This window comes from Sinocyclocheilus rhinocerous, unplaced genomic scaffold, assembly GCF_001515625.1.
Source record: "Sinocyclocheilus rhinocerous isolate Xijiao unplaced genomic scaffold, SAMN03320098_v1.1 scaffold2267, whole genome shotgun sequence".
NCBI classification, from domain to species: domain Eukaryota; kingdom Metazoa; phylum Chordata; class Actinopteri; order Cypriniformes; family Cyprinidae; genus Sinocyclocheilus; species Sinocyclocheilus rhinocerous.
Window position 1 is genome coordinate 482,459 of NW_015625573.1, and position 16,717 is coordinate 499,175.

At 36.1% G+C, this 16,717-nt stretch overlaps 1 protein-coding gene across 2 annotated transcripts in view; it reads right to left on the reverse strand.

Moving 5' to 3' along the window:
• Positions 1-11,997, reverse strand: part of LOC107750730 (ral guanine nucleotide dissociation stimulator-like 1) — a 32,894-nt gene extending 20,897 nt beyond the window's left edge. For both annotated transcript variants that reach the window (XM_016566249.1, XM_016566255.1), the window contains exon 1: positions 11,630-11,997. In XM_016566249.1, the coding sequence (XP_016421735.1) occupies positions 11,630-11,764 (135 nt within the window). In that variant the 5' untranslated portion in view covers positions 11,765-11,997. The remainder of the gene's footprint in view (positions 1-11,629) is intronic.
• Positions 11,998-16,717: the final 4,720 nt, after the last annotated feature.

Below are 16,717 nucleotides of genomic sequence, written 5' to 3' on the forward strand. Positions count from 1 at the left end.
GGCTCTGCAGTCCACCCCCGCTTACTGAATGACACAACTTCGCCCACTGCACTCACTCACTCCCTCCCTCCCTCTGTAGCAGTTTGCTTTCTATTCCTTTTTATTTTGGAATGCTGCGTACATTTTTAAATAACTTTTGTACACCATCATCGATCTGCACTGAACATCAACATTAACACTGAAGAAACTTTTTAAACGGCCGAGAACGAACAATGCACGCAAAAATAAAAAGTCTATCATCTACTCACCCTCATGTGACTCGAGAATTGTATTATATTTGTGAAAAGTAGATGTTTAGCAGAATGTTCAAGCTGTTTTATTTTTTCATACAGTGCAAGTGGATGGTGAAGGTAGCTGTCAAAATAGTAAGTATATCAAAATAGTAAGGTAAAATTAGATTTTAGCTAAACAATTAATTTAAACATTGATTATCATGGCTGTATTTATTGAAAAAAATATATAATACAAAAAATCATGCCTTTAATTTTTTTTATTGAATGCATATTATTGATCTTATTGTGCTCCATGCATGTTTCTTTTCCTTTCTTCCTTCCTTTCATTCTTTCTTTTTTGACCTCATAATTTTTAATTAAAATATCATAACTTGATCTTTTGATGAAACTCGACTTCTCCAATCATTTAGTCTGCTTAAACTGTGCCATTTTCTTACAATCTACTGCAAGTTCATGTTCAGATCTGCCTCCATGCAATCAACAATCAGTAGATTGAACCAAGTCCCCGATCTACTTTTTTTTTTTTTCATTTTTCAGTAATCTGTTTCACTTGGATCTACGTCACAGTAAAGAAGAAACGACCTGTTGCTACTTCCATTACATCGCAACTTCAAATGGCTCAAGATGGAAAGATTCTGATATGACTGGATGACTGAACTCAAAGAGACAATACAAGGAAGGCTGACGCTGTAGTTGACTGTCTGGATGAAAGGATTTTCCATTATGTCCCTTATGTGCAGGACGTCTGGCTTTTCATTTGTTTGAACCCAGTGAAGACAAGGTTGAAATTAACAGGTGTCATGTGGCCATTCATTCTCACACACACACACTCAGGCTCTCATTCATCTAGCTACATGTACGCATCCTAGAGGACAATTAAGACACCATAGAGAATCAGTGTGATCGTTCATACAGCCACACTGCTGGGGAGCACAAAAGAAAGCAGGTCAATGCTTTCTGGCCATCACTTCCATCTTAATAAGGCCAGCGGTGAGATCATAAACCTCAAGGGCTAGTTAAATGAATTCAAAAAGATTCAAAGAGTACTCCCTCAAACTAAACACATTTTACAGGCAATGCTGCTCAATCCCAAACATTTAAAGTTTATATTAGATTGTATATAAAGTATGTATAAAATAGTATATATAGATTGTATTCTTTTATTTAGCCATTCAGCAGAGAACATTTGAACTAAAATAACAGCACAGGTGTCAGTAGCACATTCATGGGTTAGATTGGCAATCCTTTAAGGTCCCATTAACATTAGTTAATCCATTAACTAAAATTAACTAACAAAGAGCAATAAATGTGCTACAGTATTTATTAATCTTTGTTAAAGTTAATGGAAATAAAACTATTCATTGTTAGCTAGATACTTTTTTATTTTAATAATGTATTAGTAAATGCTGAAATCAACATTTACTAAGATCAATTATTACTTAAGATTAATAATTGCAAAAATTTTTTTTTTTCATTGTTAGTTCATGTTAACTACTTTATTTAATTAAGTTACCAAATGGAACCTTATTGTGCTTTTGAATGGGGGGTTTAACCTTGGGTTCTGCCTGGAGGACTTGGATGTCACACCTATGTTCATCAATTTGCACTGGCTACCAGTAGCTGCTCGCATTAAATTCAAGGCGGACTTTCCCAACCCAATTAGGGTACTGTATACTCCTCTAGAGTAGCTTAACCTAGTGTAACTTGTAAAACGTTAACAGAAATTTACTAGACTAATCAATAGTATGACATTTTTAATTGATCACAGGTTGCCAGGTTACTATTTTTCCTTAAATTTTGCATATTTTACGTAAATGTTAATGGATTAGTTTAATTAAAAAAATAGATCAAATGTATCTCTTACAAAAAGCGGTTCTGGGAAACATCAGAACTTTTTTCTATGCTAGAAGCTAATTAAAATGTAAATAATAATAAATAATACTTCATTTTTTATATAGCACTTTTAAAGGTTGCTTCTGAAGGCACTTTCCAAAATAAAACCCAAATGTTGTTGAGTCTAGTCCAAGAGCAAATAATTTTCAATCTGAAATTTCCATTTACATGGAATTTAGTCAAGCGCTATGGTTAATCATTGTGGTTAATATTCTAGAAACCAGGACCAAGATTGTATTAGTAAAAGTGCATGTGAGTAACCACAGAAGAACCCTGACAACCTATCAACTCCCTCAAACCAAACTATCACCCTCAACATCATGCCTACAGTCACAACAAATTCAATGAGTGTGTTTAAGCAGGGGACATACAGAGGAGTGGTCTGGTCAGAGAAGGCCGGTCAGCAAGGGAAGTGGGGCTCCAGAGGGGAAACCCTCATTTTCTGGGATCCACTCCAGTTCCCAGGCCGGTCTGACTGGGTGTCCTCTGCTCGGCTGCTCCTCGAGGGCTCTGGGAAGCGTGGAGAAGCAGTGGGAGAGGTCATGACCTCTTGGTCCACTTCAAGGGACAGCTGTTTGCTTTCAAAAGGGAGTGATGTCATTGCAGTGCACGACAACAAAGTCTGACAAATGGCAGGCGCTTGGGCTGGACCCAGCTGACACACTCACACACCTCTGATCTCATACACTGCTATAGCCCTTGGGAATAGATAGAGATAGTGTGTATCTATATGCACAACCACTACTACAACAGTAGTGATGCCAATCTCTAAAGGAAACATGCTGTATCATTTGATTACATTCAAGGAGTGGGAACTAAATCTATATTGACTGACCACTAATCTGCAAAAATGCAACCTGTTTAAGCAATAGTTCGCCAAACTTTTGTCTTCATTTAAGAACTTTGTCCCTTAAAAAATAATTATTCCCCTTCATTTCGTTCCAAACCCATATGATTTTTTTCACATTCCCTGAAATGGGCATATGAAAATATTATTCGTGTACATGTAGGATACATAAAATGCAAGCCATAAAAATAAAAAATAAGCCTTATCTAGACTAGCTAGACCATTTATTTAAAACATGTTCAAAATGTAATTTCTATTGGGTATTTCTGCCATAGAATGCTATCAAACACAGTAAATAATTTGACGCAGTGTTGGGATTTTTTATTTTATTTTTTTTACTTTTTTAAAGTTCTTTTCAAATGAATACTTTTTTTTAGCAAGGATGCATTAGATTGATCAAAAGTGAGAGTAAAGACTTTTACGTTGTTATAAAAGATTTCTGTTTCAAATAAATTCTATACATCAAAGAAAATTCAAATTCTTCTTCAAAGACAAAATACAAAATAAATAAACTAGTGTGTCAAAAGAGTGTTTTAAATGAATTTAAATGCATCAAGATGTCTCACACAGGTTTGATGTTTGGTGTTTTTTTTGTCTTTTTTTAATATAATGCTTAATAACCTCTGGGCACCATTCACTTTCATTGTATGGAAAAGAGCAGCGTGAACATTCGGCTAAACATCTTTTGTGCTTTGTGGAAAAAAGAAAATCATACAGGTTTAGGAAAATGAATGTGAGTAAATGATGACAGAATTTTCATTTTTGGGTGAACTATCCCTATAGACATATACAGAGCAAAATGTCTAATTTGTTGAGTGTTTTTCTGGTGTTTAGTTTCAGGTGGGGAGGCATGGGGGGTGGGCTTAAGAAACAAGCTTAGAGGGAATCTTAGGGAGCGTGTTTAGACCCCTGGGGAGGCTGAGGATATCTGTCCTGTCGACACCAATAGAGACATACTGAATCTAAACCTCCCTAGAGTACAACTGCAGTCTCCAGTCAGTCTCTCCTCCTGTGGTGGACTCACACACACAAATACACGTAAACACACACACGCACAGGGCCTGTGAACCTATGGAGCACATCAACATGAGTAACGAGAGTTCTGTTATTGCACCACTGTGGGGGGAAAAACACACATTCCAGGAAATCTCCCACTTCCTGCCTGCAACCTCCCAACTCTGTGTGCCTGTCGTCATTGTACCCGACCGACGAGCCAGCTATAATGTCTACACTGCCAAAGGTGCTTGCAATAACCTGAGGGATAAATAAAATGTGAATCTAGTCCATTCTGTGTATGTATGGGTAGATTTATGGTCAGATTTTGGACTGCTGTGCTGCACAAGCGTCACCAGAAGAGTTATAAGCTGAGCTGACGCAGGCAGAGAGAGCTGGAGCTAGAGGGCGCTGGGAGGGAACCTTCAATAGTGGCGTATCTCTCTGTGTTATGACGTGCCAGGCAATACAAGTTCTTCCTGGAGGTTGTAATTATCTATAATCTGTGAGTCACAGAGACATTCTCAAGAATCTATGATCCCTTGTTGCCATGACACTGCATGATAATTTTCAATATGCTGTTTGCTTTCTTTTTAAACCAACTTCACGAGAAATCAACACAATCTAATGCAACCGTAAAGTTCGGGTCAAACGTTTGGAGTCAGCAAAGTCAGTTTTAGATGTTTTATGCATTCATTTGATCAAAAATAAAGGAAAATGGTAATATTGTCAAATATTATTAGAGCTTAAAATATCTGTTTTCTATTTTAATATATTTTGAAATGGAATTTATTCCTCTGATGGTAAAGCTGAATTTTCAGCATCATTACTCCAGTCTACACTGTCATAATCCTTCAGAAATCATTCTAATATGCTGATTTGGTGCTCAAGAAACATCTTTTGAAATCACTGATAACATTTTATTTCAGGGTTCTTTAAAGAATATAAGGTTCAAAAGAAAAGCTTTTATTTGAAATCTTTTGCAAAATTATAAATGTATTTACTGTTATTTTTGATTGATTTAATATGTCCTTGTTAAATAAAAGTATGAATTTCTTTAAAAAAATGTACTGATCCCAAACTTTTGAAAGGTAGTGTACAACTATACTACACTTCCTGGCATACTAAACTTTCTGCAGTATGTACACTTTTTGAAGTATGCAAATTTCCTAAATGATCTATATAATTTTTGAAAACGTATGTATCTGTATCCCATAATGCAATGAGCTTCACCTGACCTTCCATTTTCAGTGTAATGAATAAAAATGCTAAATTTTTCTTGCCAAAAGCAGAAATATTTTAACTCATCAGTTTTTAAAAAGGCTAACTAACCATTTGTTATTAAAGATAACTGAATGTTGTGAATTAAACATGCAAAATAAGAGGGTGTCAGCTTACTTAATAAGTCAGTGCATTGTTTGCAAACTAGTTAAAAAAAAAATAGTAGGCAGTGTTCAGTGTATAAAATGCAGTATTCTGCACAAAACAAACCATCATTTTGGGGGGTTTTCTCTGTTAATTTCTCTGTTTTCCCTTTACTAAGTGAGCTGTTTTCTTTTCCGCCTTATAAATCAACACAGCTTAATATCACAATAACATTACTGTAATCAACCGAGAGAGATGAATGAAGAACTGAAAGTCCTTGAGTAGCTCCTGGGGTTTTTAGATGAAAGAAAACTGAAACAAAACAAAGAAGAGAGCAGCATCTTCCCCACTGAGCACCATCAGAAGCACAGGCTAGATATGCCACAGTGGAAACTCTGTCATTGTGAAATATGTAATGTGGTCAAAACATGTGTTACCATCAAATAGCTGGAACTTTGAAGGACTCAGAATCTCCAGAGAAGGAATGAGGGAAAGAAGGAGAGAAAGTGTGTTTATGTTTCAATGCAGCTTCAAAGGGCTCTACACAATCCCAGCTGAGGAATACGTTTCTTATCTAATGAAACGATCAGTCATTTTCTAAAAACAAACAAACATTGTGTATACTTTTTAACCACAAATGCACATCTTTTTATTCTGGAAGTAAACTAATCCTTTAACATGCCCAGTAGAGGGCAGTGTGACAGATTCTGCTCAGAATTTGCTACTTAAGCACAGTACAGAATGAACAATATTTTTATAGCTAAGAGTTTTATTGTTAAGAGTTATGATCTGCTCCAAATGGCAATTTGAGTGCTTTACACTGAATCCAAGAAACATGTCATCCTCTCTTTTGTTAGTAGTTATCCAGTATGATGCAATCTTCTCCTTATACTTTCGACCTTAACTTTACTACAATATTTTTTTATAGATTTGTGTGAAAGATCTGGGTAACCTGATTATTAACTTGTAGCCATTCACCAATAAAAAATACAATACAACATATTGTGCATACTTAACCATGCTCAGCTGGAAGTGAAAAACCCCTGAAATAAAAAAAACAAAATCCGTTATTCCAGAGGTCTGTCCTGTGTTTAGTGTATCATAAAAACAGAACCTGACAGGAACTGTGGCAGACTGATTATACAGTCAGCATTAAGATTATTATAATCATGCAAGTATGGGTTTAATATGCTCAGTGATTGGTCAATAACAGGGAAAATCCTGTCCTGGATGGCATCCTTTTTTATTACTAATCTGATGGCCAGTTGTTTGCGAGTCAATATAGGTGTCGTTAATCTTCCCCTCTGACCTGGAGCTAATGAGCTTTAATTAGCCAGTGTGGTAAATCTGGTTTGGACCCCCATGTTAGCAAAACCATCTGCCACCATAAACGGATGGATGGATCACTGTCTAGCTCTCTCAGACAGTCTGTCTGACTGACTGTGATTCTGCTGATTCAGTTAGCCAAGAGTGTTTGCTACTAAGATAAATAACTTCAGACAGTTAAAAAAAACTTAATCTCCGGGCCTGATCCTGTCGGCTTGAGTTTCAACCCCTCCAGCCATCCCTTCTTTTTTCCTCTTCTACCTCTCTGACAGAGGGGGCAGTAAACCAGGCCACATGACAGGGATCAGACCAGCCACGGGGGGAGAAAGAGGGAATGAATGGGGTGCTGTATGAGGGAGCTGTTGTTTTTTGCTGTGTGAGGATAAAGAATAGTGTGTGTATTTATGTAACTGCTGCAGTGACCTGAGTGGGTTCACACCTGTCATCTTCCACAGCTAAGATGATTCACAGATCTCCCAGAAAAAGAGTTTACCAGTACACGCACTCAAACAATCTCTTTACAGTACCTCTAACACACACACACACACACCATTCATCGCACACTTGTTTTCTCCATTATGCCAGATACACACATTCACACTCACTGGTCTATCCAGTTTAACCCCTCGCTCTATACATGTGGGGTATACATTTTCTGCCCCATTTGAGTGATTTGTCATCTTTGGACAACGCATTGAACCAAACTTATATTAATCAAAGAATCCTGAGAAAATGTATCAAGGTTTCGACAAAATATTAATCAGCACAACTGTTTTCAACCTTGATAATATAAATGTTTCTTGAACATCAAATCAGCATATTACAAGGATTTCTGATGGATCATGTGACACTGAAGACTGGACTAATGGTTGATGAAAATTCAGATTTCCTTTTACAGGAATAAATTACTTATTGAAATATATTTAAAGATATAAAAAATATGTTAAAGTAACAGGAAAATGCTACGTTTAAAAAAATATTAAAATAAAAAATATATATATTAAAAACAAAAAGTTATTTTACATTTTAATAATATTTTAAAATATTATTGTTTTTACTGTATGTACATATTTCAAAATACTTCTTACCAACTTTTTTTAGTGTAGATATATTTACGGGAAACATATTTGCAAGATATTTTAGACCAATTTAAATAAGAAGATTTTGCAATTTAGAATAAATAACTGAAAAACAAATGTTTTGGGAAGCTTAAAAATGCATGCAATGCATAATTAATGTAAAATGATTAAGCAGCACCAGTAAACCATCCTTATCATTATGCCTTGATCTATGCATTTTTGGTCACTTTTTTGGCAGAAACCGCAGGGAAGGGACATGAAATTATCAAGATGTGAGAAGTAATCAGATTGCAAAATAAGCCAGATTCAAACCTGCATCTCCTATATAAGCATCAGATCTGTCTGCATGTGCACTAACCACTAGGCCACAACTCTGAGCTCTCATTCTCTTTTTTTCCACTTTTACAGTGTTTCATTCATGACTACAGCACTTGTGTAAGCTCTAGTAGGCCTCGTGCTTTCTTGTTACCAGTTGCAAAACTGTCACTGAATTACTGAATCAGATTCTCCATCACAACGCGTGACTCACTGAACGCAAGCAAGGAAACACCGGCTAGCAACCAACCATCAGTGTTACTTTTAACAAATATCCAGTTGATTAAAAAAAGAGAGAAGTGATGCAGAAACAGAGAATGCTTAGTTTGCGATTCCTATATTCAGCATAATTCCAGACACGCGCTTGCGGTCTGCACTAAGCTTCCTCAATGTGCGATGGCACTGACCCTTATTGACTTCTGCATGAGTGAATGTCAGCAACAGGACTGTGCCATATAGGCTGAATATATGAGTGCAATGACCCCAGTCCTTGATCACTTGACTACAAAGGTTGTGCTGAGGCTTTGCTGCGTCAAGCAGAAAATCAGCAGCTATATCAGCATTTATGACTGGTAGAATGTGCAAGAAGCGATCCAGAGCAACCTGACCCATCTTACTTGAACTTTGGCCACCATCTTCATCAAGGCCACAAAAACAAAGCAATTAACAACTATGAAGGCCCTATCAAACTTTAACAACCAGTTTTTGTAACTGTGGTGAATGTGAGTATAGCAAAGTTGTAAAAGGCTTTAAGTGATATAAACGTGAAAGTTTAAGTGTTACGCAACCCTCTCTTGTCTCTGAATGAACAGATTAAGTGGTTTCCAGTTTGAAGCAGTTGTGGAAAGAAAAAATAATTGCATGAAGTTATTCTGAGATAACTTGAGAGGGAGTGAGAATGTCATGGCTGAGGTGAAGGGTGGCTGGGGGTCCCACATGGCATAATCGAGAAATGAGTTTCAGAGCTGTGGGACATTTGTGGGAGACAAAGTCATTTTGTGTTGGTCTATGCATGTGTGCATATCTGCGGGTTTGGTATTTAATTGAATGTGTTTGAATGGATGTGAACGAGTGCATGTTTGTGTGTGTGAGCTATGCTGAATATGTGTGTGGACTGGACTCCATGGGTGAGCGTAGGGTAAAGTGACGAGGGAACACTCTATGGCCTCACTGTCAGAGGAACAATATGCTGTCAGAGGAACAATACTCGGAAACTCTCCAGTGTGAGAGGAAGAGACTTGAGTCAGGATGTTGGATAAGGATGGATCTCTCTCTCTCTATCGCTGTTATTATCCCAGAGCATTACATACTACCAGCAAAAATTTGGGCCATCTATGTTTCAAATATAAATAGTGCCAAAGTATATATATATACTGTGTATATGTGTGTGTGTGTGTGTACTGTGTATAAATATATATTTAGACAAATAAAAAAGTATACATTTGTATATTTATGTATATTTTTACTGTTAGTATATAATCTGAAGAAAAACATAAAATAATAAAGATTGCCAAAAGAGTAAAATAATTTTGATAAATCTCATAATAATAATAATAATATGTAAATTATAATTAATTTCTATTATTTTTGTATTTAAAATGATATATATATATTTTTTTTTAATTTCAATGAACTTTTCCACTTACACCCTAGCAGGCAATGTAAAAGTTATGACAACTGCTATGTAGGTTGACACATAGATTTTTGTCAAATAAAACCATACTTAATAATAATGTCAAATTGTGTAAAAAAAAAATTTGTAAACAAATTTGTATTCTTTTATTAATATATTTTATATAATCATATAAATATAGTATAAAGTCATGAGGGAGCTCTCTATGACCTCACTAACAGAAGAACATTATTTTCAAAATTATATGTCAAATTAAGTACATTTTACCTTTATTTGTATTTATAGTTATTATATTTTACTTATTTTTGTAATTTTTTTTTTTTTTTACATTTTTCTATTTACTTTTCCACTGACCCCTTAGCACATAGTGCAATCTGCTATGTAAGTTCACACATATACCTTTGTAAAAAGAAGCTATACCTCCACTTTTCTGCCCAAATCTGTGCGCTCCCTCCAGCGAGTATGTTATGATGCCGAGTCTCTTTCTGTATAATACAATGACGCTGTTTCCCTGAATTGAAACACTCTGTTCTGGTCAGTGCTGGTCAGACAGATGGAGTCAACAGCGGTCAGCTCCAGTGTGTGACTATTGAAAAAGTGCTGACAGAGTGAGCTTTTCCAGCTCTGAAACCCCCACACACCATTACCACCACCACATAGCCTACACACAAACCCACACATACACACCCCATCCTCTTAAAGGGGTCATATGATGCTGCTAAAAAGAACATTATTTTGTGTATTTGGCCAATGAATATGCGGCCAGCAAATCAAGGGGCTTTCTTGAGAAAAACATTCATTGTCGTTTTTCCTTTTCACCTCTTATTCAGCTTCCCTGAATGGATTGGCTCACATTCAAAAGTGTTAATGTAGGACATTTTAGTTGAAGTAATTTACACAGCATTGCACTGGGTAATAGTAGGTTTACCTGACTGCCATTTGATATGAATAAGGAGGTTAATACACACACAAACTTGCATTCATAAAACAGTTTCCTCCCATTGAAGTCTATCGGTAGGAATTGGTTTAAAAAGTTTTACTTTGGACTACTTGTCTGAGGAAATTGTATTCACTACAGGATACATTAAAAACGTAGATATAATATTACCGGAACAAATGACGTTCCGTTTGTTTGTGCTATTCACCGCCACACTATTACTATAGCGCCGAACATACAGCGACCAGTTTAGTCCGTTTCTTGAATGAATGCCTCTAATGAGCCGGTTCCAGTGAACCAAATCCATAGAGCGCGACAAGTGGCAATCCATTTCTCAATGAATGATTCTTATGAGTCAGTTCTTTTTAGTCAACAAAATCCTTCAACGCGACCGGTGCAGTTCGATTCCCGACCGAACAACTCTTATAAATCAGTTCTTTTTAGTGAATCAAACACATACAAGCTATAACTTCCTGTGCTATGATGTACGCACTGCTGGTCTAAATAAATCAGTCTGGTTATTGACTGATTGTCCATATGACAAGTTTTACACGTTGTGTAATTAGTCAGAAGTATTTAACAAAATTAATTAAATATGTTTGTTGTTGCATATTTGTTTGTTTAGTATTGTTATTTACTATATAGTTTTGGTGCATTTATTGGCCAATTTCTGGATTGCATTAACTTCTAAACACTAAGTCTAAATCTAAATTCCTGCTATTGCTTGAGAAAGCAAGGTACAACTATTGCAATGTGAAATGCAACTTTCAGACTGCTGCTTGAGTACAATTCATTCCTTCTGCATGCTTACAACTTAATGCAGATTAAAAACCAACACAATATAAGTTTAATCAAAATCAGTTTGCAGGTCATTTAACTTTGAATCCTTCTTCTCATCATCTTACATCTCTGAAAGACCTCGAACAACAGAGCATAACTCAGATAAAGTTCATTCACATGCTGAAGGCAAACCACCAAACGTCTTGCAGACAAATGTAAATGACCTACCCAGCAACGAGGGCTGCTCTCTGGCGACCGTGGTTGGTACCTCTGCAGGGCCACCCCTCCTTCCCCATCTAGATGTAGACAGTGTGGGATGGGCGGCCAGGGGAGCAGTGATGCCAGCGGATAGTGTGAAATCATGATGCCCGTGGTGCAGGTTGCCAACACATGCTCAGGGTTGTAGAGACCCAGTGCTCCTGTGATAGCAGGCTGGTGTGTTTACGTATCTGTCTGTCTCAGAAGGGCATTCTCACTTGCGGTCTTCCAGAGTGTGCCCTTTTGTCCGTTCTTGTGAAGTGGAAACAGTCTGACAAATCTGTTTAGAAGTCCACAACTGCTGTTTCCCAAAACATACAAACAGTCTCTCTCTCTCTCTCTCTCGACCTCAGTCCAATTCGAGAAGAAGCTGAAGTGAAGGAGGGGTGAGTGATAAGCCCTGCCCTTGCACTAATACCAAGAGTGTGCAGAAAGAGGGAGAGAAAGACAGGAAAAGAGAGAAAACAGGGGTTAAATGAGGAGGGAATATATATGGTTTAAACAAAAGAGTGTTATTTTAGCACAGTTCTACTTCTAAATATATTTTTGTGCATTTTCTTTTAAACTATAAACAGAAAATGTTATATCTCCTGTATATGAGGAAAGTATTTTTTTTTTTATTTCAAAAGCTTCTCAAGTAAAAAAAATATGCTGTTCCAGAGTGGCAGTAAAGAATAGGGGGCCTAGAAAGAGGACCTAATAAAGTCATCTTCTGTCTTCTCAGTTAGGCAGTAGCTGTAAGTTATGAAATTTTTACTGTTAACTGTTAACCAATAATTCAGCAGTGTGGCCTTTGTTACCAGGACCAAATACAAGGTTTAACCTGAAGTGTGTGTGTGTGTGTGTGTGTGTGTGCGTGTGTGATAGCAAGCATAAGACTGAGGTGAAACAAACAGTTTGAAAAAATAGGTAACACTTTAAAATATGGTTCATTAGTTAACATTAGTTAACTACTTTAGTTAACATGAACTAAGAATGAACAATACTTCTACAGCATTTATTAATCTTAGTTAATGTTAATTTCAACATTTACTAATGCATTATTCAAATCAAAAGTTGTGCTTGTTAACATTAGTTAATGCATGCACTGTGAATTAACATGAACTAACAATGAACGACTGTATTTTCATTAACATTAACAAAGATGAATAAATACTGTAATAAATGTATTGTTCGTTGTTTGTTCATGTTAGTTAATACATTAACTAACATTAACTAATGGAACCTTATTGTAAAGTGTTACCGAAAAATACTTATTGACTGATATATAGTACAATGAGAAGTGGAGACTAGAAGCAGAGGAAGTTGGGTATCGCTGAGGGTATCATTTGGAACACAGGCCAGTATTTATGGTGGTAGCTCTGTGGAATGACTGGTCAGCCATGAATGATTTAGTGGCTTACCAATACACACTCAAGAATGATAAGACATACAGTACTTGGGACAGTTAATAAGACACAGAGTTTAGAAGCTGTAACTTCCGATTGTTGCAAAAATGCCTCCAGCAGATATGTGAATCAGTAACATAAAATAACAAAACGGCAAGATCCGGAGAAGGTTAAACACTAAGTTTAGAACTTTTCACAGAATACAGAGTGTGTACGCACACAGTGATCTCACTTTATGGAAAGTTCTGGGTATAAAACATAACTTTAAATCTATGGAAAGCGTACATGACATGCTGTCATTTCCATGGACAATCATTCTGACTAGTGCCTTAGGGTGTAAAAAAAAAAAGAACTTGTGTTTTGTATTTACATTGGAGGTCTATGAGGACGGACATTCCAGTGAGATTTTTTGGGGTTTTTTCAGTACAAAATTGTAAAATGTAAAATTCTGGTAGTGGTCAGACTACTGCTCTAGGCAGATAAACTAAATGAAATTAAATTTTGTCCGATACTGATAAAATGATAAAAGACTGATAAAATATTGATTTATTTTTTGGCTGATAAAACGTTGCTGTTAAATGTATATATATCTAAATATATTTTAATAAAATTCTAAATAAATTAAAAGGAAAAAAAACTAAACTAAAATCAATCATTTTAAAAACTATAATAATTTAGAAATATTATAATATATAGTGTGAAAAATGGATATTCATTTTTAGATTTGCCAAAGATTACATTTAACAGTGTAGTTAAATTATTAATGTTTTTAAAGATTAACTTTTAAGTGAGCTTTAGATGATGGCAGAGGTAATCTAAATGTAAAAACAGGGGAAATGAGCGTGCCAATTAAATATCCAGTATCGATTGAAACTGACATATAAAACAATCTCTAAACCTCTCAGCCGCAACTGATATGGTAATATATTGTGGATTCCTAGATTTTATTACACTTGTCTCATGTTAACACATATGTCTTAACTCTGCACATTTGAAAATGTTTTAACATTTGTTCCAGTGCAATGACTTCTTCCACAGACATGCATTGTAAGCAGCCCTTAACATTTTGCACCACAAAATGAGATGTTTTGACTGTGGGTATTTGTGCCCCAAGCTTAATATACGGTCTCTCTCACACATGCTCACATTCAAATGCAGAGATTAGAGAATAAATCAGCCAATTAAACCAGAATGCCAGTGATTTTCTCTTTCATATCCTCAGGCCCCTCACCTATTGTTAAATATTTAAGAGGATTTTATTGTGAACCACAGAACGAAGGACCTGAATCCCCCCTCTTTCAACCTTGTGGATTCCTCTCTCTCTCTCTCCCACTCTGTTCCTCCTCCCTCATTTGATTTTTTTTTTCTATGTTGTTCATTCCAGCTTCTTCTTTCCCCATGGCAGAGCTCAACACCCATCTGAACTGTTTTTAAATTTCTCTGCTTCCCTTCACAGATTCTCTCCGCTGGAACATTTTGATCTCTACTACAGTTTGCTGACATAGCCTGAGTGCGGACTGCTGAAGTTTACACAGCTGGCACAATCTTTTGGCTTTTTCATGTGCACTCAGATGCACACTTAAACAAGTCATATCACCCAAGTTATATTCCTTATTTCATCCCCCAGTAGGCAACACAAGAATCACAGAGTGTTTCGTTAAGCATGAAGCACTATTCACACTTCATCAGAGGACATGTTCCTTATTGAATAAACATCTATGAACACATTATGAGCCATGTATTTAAGTATAGCTGTTTTTTAAAACAAAATATGCTGATGAGGGCATTCAGGCGGAACATAGGCTACTGGGCATCTCGTAAATCATAGGATTGAACTCTCTGAGGGTATAAAATTCACCAGGACTTGTTTGAGTATATAATTGTATAGAAATTCCAGGTAAATATATGTAAAATACCGTTTAAAAGACTTCAAAAGTGAACTAAAATGGCTTATATTACGATATTTGCTTCTAACAAAATTCTTATGCAAAAACAAATCATAAATCGCACGAAAGAGACATTCTTCAAACAACGGTCAGTGTTCAAACTCTTGTCATCTACTACCACCTAGTGGACATTAGAGGAATTGCATACAAATTACAAAACTACCATAAGAATGCTAATGTGCCGTTATTATATAGTGCAAATGACCGAGGTAAGTGGAGAAATTGTGAGTATAAAATAAGTGTATACATTTGTTTGTGTAGTTGTGCGTATACAAGAGGCACTGTCATCCTACCCGAATAATGAAGCAGATTTGAGTATATAAACGAATCGAGTTTATTTTACATGCTTTTCATAAGGGTTTTCACAATATCTCATCCTCATTCCACTAAGAGTGCGTCTGACTGGTCAATCATGGATGACTGTGAATAGACATTTATACAAATGCACCGGTAACTAAAAACTTGTCACTAGGTGTCAGTAGTAGTTATAAAGTCCAAGACAATGCTCGATGTATGTTAAAATGTGGAATCATGGAAGTAGATAGAATTAGGTTCTGAATCTCCTTCAAAGATTTTGTCATGATCCTCGTGAACGTTTTAAAATCAAACTAGTTTTTTAAGCACCCATTGCCTTTTTGTAGAGAGAGAGCGAGCGTGTGAATTACCTCTCTGAGCCTGTGCGTCTCTCAACAGTGTTCGGCAGCAGCGTCTCTACTAATAGCGAAACTTTAGGTTCATTTTCTACAAGAACGGCGCCGTTGTTACCTCGCTTGTGAGAAATGTCATGTTGCTTTTAAGTTGTTAAACTATTTTACAGATAAAATCGTCAGAGTAGCGCTAACAACGTGTTTCCGTGTGTGCCTGTGTCTGTACTGTATGTGTGTGGGCGTCTGTTAGGAGAGAGACGAGCGGCAGAAATAGAGTACGTGCTTTCCGTACATAATGAAACGTAATCTTGTGGCAAAAACATGGAAATAATCTGTCGTTTTTATCCTATAGTTTACTATATTTATTTGCTTGGCCAGTGTCATTGTGGATTTTAGTTATTTAGCTGTTTTAGGCTGTAAGGACTTTTGAAATAACTGAAATCATTTGGCGAAGTGATATGGACGTGTAATGCGGTCAAGAAATGCCTGGAACTACTACGTTTGCCGTGCGTTTCCCTGAAAAATATTGCACGCCTTAGAACGTTCGTCAGCCAATCAGATTCAAGCATTCAACGGTCCCGTAGTATATATATATATATATACTTCAGGGTTGGGAGGGTTACTTTTAAAATGTATTCCGTTACAGTTACAAATTAATTCATTAAAGGGGTCATATGATGCAATTTCATTTTTTCCTTTCTCTCTGGAGTGTTACAAGCTCTTGGTGCATAAAGAAGATCTGTAAAGTTGCAAAGACTAAAGTCTCAAATCCAAAGAGATATTCTTTATAAAAGTTAAGAGTCAGCCACACCCCCCTAAAACGGCTCGTTCGAACACGCCCCCACATACACAATATAAAAGTAATGTAATCTGATTACTTTTGGATTATTTCAAGTTACACATGTAAATAAGTCAAAAAAGCAATATCTAAGTACTTTTAACTATGACTTTAAAATTAAAACTAATAAAAACTATAGTAAAAACTATTTGAAACTTAAAAATCGTGTCTTGTTTCACCATCTTGATATTACAGCCCCTATATTTATATAAAAGGCTATGCAGACATCTAGTTGCTAT